This window comes from Chiloscyllium plagiosum, chromosome 48 (assembly GCF_004010195.1).
Source record: "Chiloscyllium plagiosum isolate BGI_BamShark_2017 chromosome 48, ASM401019v2, whole genome shotgun sequence".
Lineage (NCBI taxonomy): Eukaryota > Metazoa > Chordata > Chondrichthyes > Orectolobiformes > Hemiscylliidae > Chiloscyllium > Chiloscyllium plagiosum.
The window spans coordinates 9,645,646-9,654,613 of record NC_057757.1 but is presented as its reverse complement, the minus strand read 5'-3'; the positions used below and the strand labels follow the sequence as shown (position 1 = coordinate 9,654,613).

The 8,968-nt window shown below is 42.9% G+C and overlaps 1 protein-coding gene across 6 annotated transcripts in view; it reads left to right on the top strand.

Annotated features, from left to right (window-relative positions):
• Positions 1 to 8,968, top strand: part of palm1a (paralemmin 1a) — a 266,525-nt gene that overhangs the window by 116,875 nt on the left and 140,682 nt on the right. For all 6 annotated transcript variants that reach the window (XM_043683616.1, XM_043683614.1, XM_043683615.1 and 3 more), the window contains exon 3: positions 446 to 526. In XM_043683616.1, the coding sequence (XP_043539551.1) occupies positions 446 to 526 (81 nt within the window). The remainder of the gene's footprint in view (positions 1 to 445; positions 527 to 8,968) is intronic.

Here is an 8,968-nt window from a genome sequence, read left to right as displayed (position 1 = left end):
GGAGGGAGTGGGGGAGGGTGGGAGAGTGGGAGAGTGGGGAAGGAATGGAGTGGGGAAGGGGGTGTATTGGGACAATGTGGGAGTGAGGAGGGGAGACAGGCGGTTGAAGCAGCAGTTTTGTTTGGAACTATTAAAAGCTGCCATTGTTACTCAGAATTTATTGGAACCTTTTTTAAAAAAAGCGATATTTCACAATAATAATGTTTAACTGAAACCAATCTCTGACGTTAAAAGACTGTGTGAATTCATTCATCACCTTCTGTGTGAAAATCCACAATTAACCAATCACTGAATTTAATGCAACGTAACGCAAATCCAGCAGCAGTTCCCCTTTCAGGATGTTCTATTCAGGAAAACTGAGAGAGACAACAGACTGAGTAAGTGAACGGGGAATTATTTAGCGAGTCTTTTGAACTGATTCCTTCTTGCTCTCTCTCATTCCCAGGAGAAGAGGAAGCGACAGACAGAGATAGAAAACAAGAAACGACAGCTGGAGGATGAGCGAAGGCAACTCCAGCACCTGAAGGTACACCCCCCTATTGAAGATCGATGCCAACCATTTTATTTAACTAAGTTTACGCTCAGGCAAACGTGTGTAGTACCTTGAATAAATCTAAACGGTAATAATCCTATGGGAATGCTCCCATTCTCCTCCTGCGCTATATTGTTCTATGTTCTATATTTACTGCACTTGCCTGGCTGGACTATGTGATCAAGAAACTCCACACTGTTGCAAAAAGCCCAATCTAGTGAGGGTCATTGATGTCAAAGAAAGAAAGACTCCACCATACGGATGCTGAGTAAAAAAACTTTCAGAAACTGAGCCAGGATGACTAAAGAACTGATACAGGGAGAAATTGGAATATTAGAATAAATGAGCAAGAAGTGTAAAGATAGACAGTAGAAGCTTCTACGCTTTTATGAAAAAGAGGAGAATAGCTCAAGTCAGCACCCCCCCTTTAAAGATTTGAAGGAGCTAGTGTTGGACTGGGTTGCTTAAAGTTAAAAATCACACAACACCAAGTTATAGCCCAACAGGTTTATTTGGAGGTACAAGCTTTCAAATCTCTGCAAAACCACCTGATGATGAAGCAGCACTCTGAAAGCTACTCCGTCCAAATAAACCTGTTGGTCGATACCGTGGTATTGTGTGATTTTTTAACTTTGTCCCCTGTAAAGAGTGAGACTTGGAAATTATTAATGGTAAATGAAGCAATGATAAGGACTTTGAACAAGTATTTTGTATCTATCTTCACAGCATAAGATATTCAAATCATCTCAAGAGTAGTACCATCTCAATGAGAAAAATAAAACAATTACATTAACTAGAGGGGCGGTGGCTCAGTGGTAAGCACTGCTGCCTCACAGCACAGGGACCCAGGTTTGATTTCAGCCTTGGGTAGCTGTCTGTGTGGAGTTTGCACATTCTCCCTGTGTCTGTGTGGGTTTCCTCCGGGTGCTCTGGTTTCCTCCCACAGTCCAAAGATTGGCAGGTTAGGTGAATTGGCCATGCTAAATTGCCCCTAGTGTTAGGTGAAGGGGTAAATGTAGGGGAATGGGTCTGGGTGGTATACGCTTCGGCGGGTCAGTGTGGACTTGTTGGGCCGAAGGGCCTGTTTCCACACTGTAGGGAATCTAATCTAATCTCAAAACTTGATGTGTCAGAAGGCTAACAAGTCTGTAGTTGTCTGCTTCCTAGGGTCTTGAAAGAAGTGGCAGCAAATGTAATGGATGCATTGGTTGTAATCTTCCATAAATCCATAGATTGTGACAGATTCTCAATGTTTTAGAAAATGACAGATTTTCTAAACCAATGTTTAGAAAGGATGGAGAGAGAAAAACGGAACAAGAGGGCAGATAGTCTCTATCTATCGTTGGGATAGTGCTGCAATATAAAATTAATGGCAGAACATTTAGGAAATCATAATTCAATCAAGTAGTGCCAAGTGGTTTTCTAAAAGGATAACCATATCTGAAAAATTTATTCAAGCTCTTTGAGTATGTAATAACCAGAGGCAATAAAGGGGAACCAGTAAATGTAATGAATTTGGGTTTCTGAAATGCAAAGAATTACCACATAAAACTTCAGCACACAAGTTAAGAGCTTATGGTGTTGCGGCTGAAGTGTTTACAGTCTGTATTGATGAGGTGAATAAAGGGAGTGAGTATATTGTAGCCACAATAGCTGGTGATATAACATTAGGTGGGAAAGCAACTTGGAAGGATGATACAAACTTATTCCTTATAACTATAAGGATTAGTTATGTTTCTCATAACTATATAAGGAACATAAGTTAAGTGAGTGGGAAAACTTGTTAAATCAAGTATAATGTGAAAACTATGTGAGGCTGTTCACTTTGGTAGCAGGATGAGAAAAACACAATATTTAAATAGAGAACAAACACTGAATGCTGTAGTAAAGAGGGTTTTGAGTGTTCTGGTAACTGAATCACAAAAGTTAGCCTGCCGATACAGCAAATAATTGGGAAGACAAATGGAAATGTGGTAATCTGGAAAAGTCATCTGGTCATCTACTCAAACTACTGCTGCAGATCCAGTTGTTTGGCTAAGCTCCAGGAACAGATACTGCCCTCAGCTCAGCAGGCAACATTCACATGCCTAGCAGGGAATTGTATGGCTTGTTTGATTGACATACGTATTATCTTATAATAAGTAATTATTTCTTTGATGTTGGTTTTTAATGCTTACACAAGATTAAGGGATGTGGGCTTGATGAAAGCTTTTGACATTGAAACGATGAATGACGGTGGCTGTTTGGTACTTTTAAGAGCTCAATAGTTTCTTTTCCCCAAGGGACATTTTCAAATGCATACGATGACTGTTTTGAGGATTGTCCAGATCTGAGTGGGTGATTGGAATTATATAATGTCCATTGGGAGAGTGGGCCTGGAATATGGATGGGTAGTGGTCACAGAAGGGGTATGGAAAGGACATTAGGGATAGAAGACCCCAGGGGTGGTTTGGGCATATGAAAGAAAATGATGGGGACACGTGAGACATGAGGAGGCATTGGCAGCAACTTTCAAACTGACCTGTTAAAGGTTCCTGACTCTTCAGTAGTCCCCTGCCACGGTGCATGAATTCACTTAGCACAAGCTTCGGATCTCACTCAGCTATACGAAATGCCAAAGACAGAGAAATTTTAATTTCCTGCATGTTCCCGCCCCACTTTAAGTGAGTGCAGGTGGTGACCCTGCCCTGACCTAATGGAAATGACAGGAGTCTTTGAGGAAATTCAAAACTCTGGTTCTGAACCCCTCCCAATTCTGATGTGCCAAACCTCGATGGCTTTTTCAGTCTAGTAACTCTACCCTGGTCGGATAGCGGTCAAACCGGCTCTCATCTGGTTAACCACATTGAACCCTATCCTTCAGAAGGCATTTCAGAACAGCACAGTGGCTTGCAAATGTCATCAAGAATCATTTGGTGACCCAGCAAATTTGTTTTTGGTGTTGCAATTGCATCAGCAAAGAGTTGGAGTCTCTGATGGCTTAGTGAAGGAATGTCCCATGGTGCATGCTGCAGACTAATGGGGAGCCACACTCCATCTGTTCCCGGTTTGAATTGGTTGATATTAACCAGGAGGGAGAAAGACTGTCATTGTCGAATGCTCAGGGATTGAGTTCAAGTCTCCAGAAATTGACAATTGATCTCCAGGGCAAATCTGGAGAATAATCATCGAGTTATCAATAATTCACATGTGTGTTTTTTTTCTCAATTATCACTGAATACTTTCCTATACGAGTTATAAAAATATCCAGAATGTAGGGTAGGCCTGGAAGAAGGTTGTTTTACCAGCTGAGGCAGATAAATGCAGGAGGTCATTGGGCGAAACTGCTCCCCCCTCTGTCATTCATTTAGAGTTTGCAGCCCAAAGTGAGATGCTCAAGTCCAAGAGAAGTAAAAGGAATCACTGGAGGATTGTCAGTCTACACCTCTATCTCTGGCTCCCCCCCCCCCCCCAACAGTAGGGGACATGACCAAAGGCTGGAGTCCCTTACTCGAGGCAGCCATTTCCGTCAAATGTATCATGGTGGCATCATCTAATCTCAACTCATCACGGTTGGCCAGACGAGTGTGGAATCAGTAACTGGTGTTCGAGGATCGAGATCCCAGCTTGATAAGTATCTCTTGGATTCTTACATGAGACGTAGGGGGTGCTGGCAAGAGCAGCGTTTATTGCTCATCTCTAATTGCCCTGGAACTGAAAGGCTTGCTCAGCCATTTCAAAGGGCAATTAAGAATGAAGCACACTAGATTAGATTACTTACAGTGTGGAAACAGGCCCTTCGGCCCAACAAGTCCACACCCCCCCGCCGAAGCGCAACCCACCCATACCCCTACATTTACCCCTTTAACCTAACACTACGGGCAATTTAGCATGGCCAATTCACCTGACCTGCACATCTTTGGACTGTGGGAGGAAACCGGAGCACCCAGAGGAAACCCACGCAGACACGGGGAAAATGTGCAAACTCCACACAGTCAGTCGCCTGAGTCGGGAATTGAACCCGGGTCTCTGGCGCTGTGAGGCAGCAGTGCTAACCACTGTGCCACCGTGCCGCCCACTGTTTTGGATATGGAGTTAGGATGGCAAGTTTCCACCCCAGAAGGACATTAGAGAACAAGATGGATTTTTACAAATGAATGATAGTTGTTGATATCGACCAGACCAGACCACTTTAAAATATATTAAGAAGGTAACCTAGACCTTAGCATTTTCTTATTTTAAAGATAAATATAAGGTTTTGCATTCCAGATGCAATTCAATTGGTCAAACTAACCAGCGTAAAATAAAACACACTTTATTCATAAACTATGGTCAATATAGACAAAAGAAAGAATAAAGGCAATAATTGGCTTAGCTATGACTCTATTGGACAACTTAACATAATAATCGATCCACTAGCTATTACTAATTAACAGTTCCAATATAGTAACATTCCATAAACACAGCCTTGGCAGAAGAGAAATTCAAGCAAACAGATTATTTCATGCACAACTGTAGCAGCCCAGGAGGAGAAACTTCAAGACAATTCTGAAAGACTGAAATTCTGAAATACTGCAGCAATGGATCCCAAAACAATTGCTATGTGTGAAAAACTAAGAAACTAAAACTTATTTGATTTGAGATTGACCACACCCATTCAGGCTGCTTCTATTATTCCAACTAAAAAAAAACTCTAAGGCTGCACAAGCTATTTAGGCTACTGGTTTTCCAAACAGACAGCTCAGCACTTCTGTCTTAAAACTTCTCTTAAAAAAAAACAAAATAACCATTGTATCGTCACATTACCATGGTCACAATTAAGAAGACTGGCTTTTTATTTGGATGTACTAACCAGCTGGTGGGGCAAGATTTGAATCCATGTCCCTAAAACCTTAGCCTGGGCCTCAGAATCATCAGTGACAATCTCACTACACCACCTTCATTCCAAATCTACAGCAACAAGGAACAGGAAAAGGTCAGATATACCATCAGAGTCAAGAATGTGTTGCTGGAAAAGCTCAGCAGGTCAGGCAGCATCCGAGGAGCAGGAGAATCGATGTTTCGGACATAAGCCCTTCATCAGGATATACCATCAGACCTGTTTCACAACTATAATGCCAGACGTATAGACACCTTCCTACCTCCCAGAGTAATCTCCTGGGAGAGACCATTAATGGAAAATAAAAATCTGGAGAATTCCCTTGGGACTGCTATTGGTGATGTAAAGCACTCTGGGTCACCACAGTAATCTACAAGGAATTAGAGGCAAAAAAAACCGGCAAATGCTGGAATCCAAAATTGACAAGCAGGAGGCTGAAAGAACACAGCAAGCAACAGAGCTTCAGGATGTGAAGAAGCCAACGTTTAGGGTGTAATCCTTCTTCAGGAATTCTTGAAGGAAGGTTATACTCGAAATGTTGATTTCTCCATCCCGTGATGCTGCCTGGCTTGCTGTGTTCTTCCAGCGTCCTGCTTGAGTACTATTTACAAAGGATTGTCAGATACCAGTGCATCACGTGGACGAAGTTCCAGAGGGAGAAACAAATAACCCAAAAGCAATATCTCATTTCAAAACACTGATTTGGAGACACCATTGTTGGACTGGGGTGTACAAAGTTAAAAATCACACAACACCAGGTTATAGTCCAACAGGTGTATTTGGAAGCACTAGCTTTCAAAGCGCTGTTTCTTCATCACCTGGTGAAGGAGCAGTGCTCCGAAAGCTAGTGCTTCCAAATAAACCTGTTGGACTATAACCTGGTGTTGTGTGATTTTTAACTTCAAAATACTGAGCAGCATTCACATCATGTATCCATCACTCCCAGGATTCACAGCAGGAGAGATTTCTAACAGTTATCAAAATTCAAGGTTACAAGTTTACAGTTTTTGGTCAGAATGGGAAGCTCAGTGAGCAAGCAGCTCATGTGCTCATCTCCAAAAAGCTATTGTACCCCCTTCTTCAAGCTTCAGGCCATTACTCTGGTTCAAATGAAACAGAAACAGTGAAATAAAGTAGCTCTGGGAAGTGAACATACAGGTCCAAATTCCCCAAGTTTTACAGTTTCTTTCTTTGAGGCCAGAATTCCTGTCTATCCAGCTGGTGGGAGCTGAGATTGATTCTCTCCATCAAGTAAATAGATCGTGGAAGCAAAAGAGAAACTTGACAAGTGAACCACCTTGAGGGATGAGCATGAGAGAGGATTGCTGCTCCCCAGGGCCAATGAACTTGAATAAAATGGTAAAACATTTTCTCTTGGGGAGGTTCTCATGTGCAGCTTGACTGAGCAGGAAACCCCGCCCGACCTTAACCTGCCCAGATCCAGGTTAAACGAGCATGTCCAGTTCCAATGAAGCCATCAACTCCCAGTCCGGATAATAAGGGGACTACCCTAGTCTTAGTCTTGTTGCCTACTGTTTGAAGGCAGAGTGGGTTAGATCAAGAAAGAACTGGGTTAATTTCCCATTTCATTTCAATTGCCCTGGGTAGGGGAGGAATTGGTGGGGGTCAGTGAGTTGGAACTGTGGGCCACATCCAGATCTAAAAAAGGCTGTTGTCCTTGAAGTACCAACATCATCAGATGATTTCAAATTTACAGAATGATTTGCTCTTTGCGAATTTGTGGGCTGAAGGGCCTGTTCCTGTGCTGTGTTGAACTGTTTAGATTACATTACATTACAGTGTGGAAACAGGCCCTTCGGCCCAACAAGTCCACACCGACCCGCCGAAGCGCAACCCACCCATACCCTTACATTTACCCCTTACCTAACACTATGGGCAATTTAGCATGGCCAATTCACTTGGCCTGCACATCTTTGGACTGTGGGAGGAAACTGGAGCACCCGGAGGAAACCCACGCAGACACGGGGAGAACGTGCAGACTCCACACAGTTAGTCGCCTGAGGCGGGAATTGAACCCGGGTCTCAGGCGCTGTGAGGCAGCAGTGCGAACCACTGTGCCACCGTGCCGCCCACTAGGTTTTCTAGTGTTGCTGATGTCTTTTTACCAGTTGCCATGAGAAACAACATGGCATCCAGATGACATTGACTGAGCACTATCACCTAGTGCAGCTGGTGCCCCCTGATATTACGGCTTTGTTCAAACCAATTTGAGCAGCTCTAACTGTGTGGTTTTGCGCAAGCCTGGCTTTTGTGGTTGCTAGTTTTCCCAATGCCTTTTACTGGTGTTTCATTAGTAAAGATAAATGTCTATATTGAACAAAGGGTAACTCTTTACCACAGAAAGTGGTTGAGGCATGAGTATTGAATATTTTCAAGAAGGGGTTTAATATAGTTCTGAGGGCTAAGAAGATCAAAGATACGGGGAGAAAGTGGGAAAAGGGGACTGAGTTGGAAGATCAGCCATGATCATTTTGAATGGTGGAGCAGGCTTAAAGGGCTGATGGCCTACTTATCATCCTATTTCCTATCTTGCTGTGTTCCATACAATGTGGATCCCAGGACTAAAGTTAAAAATCACATAACACCAGGTTATAGTCCAACAGGTTTATTTGGGAGCACTAGCTTTCGGAGTGCTTCATCAGGTAGCTGTGGAGCAGGATCTTAGGACACAGAATTTATAACAAAGGATTACAGTGATACATTGAACAAACCTAGATTGTTAGGTCTTTCATCTTTTAGAATGGATTTGCTGGTTTCGGTCTTTTAATATGTAAATCCCAGAACTACTTTTAAGTCACATTTTCAAGATAATTTAAAGTTATATAACAATAGGTGACATCTCAGCTCAGACAATGCCTTAATGGTGTAAGTCAGACCAATCTTGAGCCAGATTACTTCTACTTCCAAAGTGGAATTTACAAATATTACATGGATTCACTGCCTGCATTGACTTTTTGCAGGTTTTGCATTTTTTGAGCAAAAGAGAAAGTACCTGCAAATATCATTCTGCAAATACAAATTCACCCCACAAACAGATCTGTGTGTGTGCATGCAGGAGAGAGACAGAGTGTGTCTATCTGAGTGCGTGTGTATGAATGTGAGTGCACATGAGACAGCGTGTGTTTGCATGTGTGCAAGCTTGGTAAAGTGGGTGTGTGAATGTGATGGAGTATAAGCCTGTGAGAGAATGCGTGCGTGGGTGTGAGTGTGGGAGCTGTATGTGTGTGTGGATGAGAGAGGGTCTGCATGAATGTGTGAGTATATAACTGTGTGGGTGTGTGTGTGAGAGGGAGAGAGAGTGTATATAGTGTAGTGGGGTCACCTGTAATACATATAGATACATAGATACATAGAAGAATACAGCGCAGTACAGGCCCTTCGGCCCTCGATGTTGCGCCGATCCAAGCCCACCTAACCTACACTAGCCCACTATCCTCCATATGCCTATCCAATGCCCGCTTAAATGCCCATAATGAGGGAGAGTCCACCACTGCTACTGGCAGGGCATTCCATGAACTCACGACTCGCTGAGTAAAGAACCTACCCCTAACATCTCT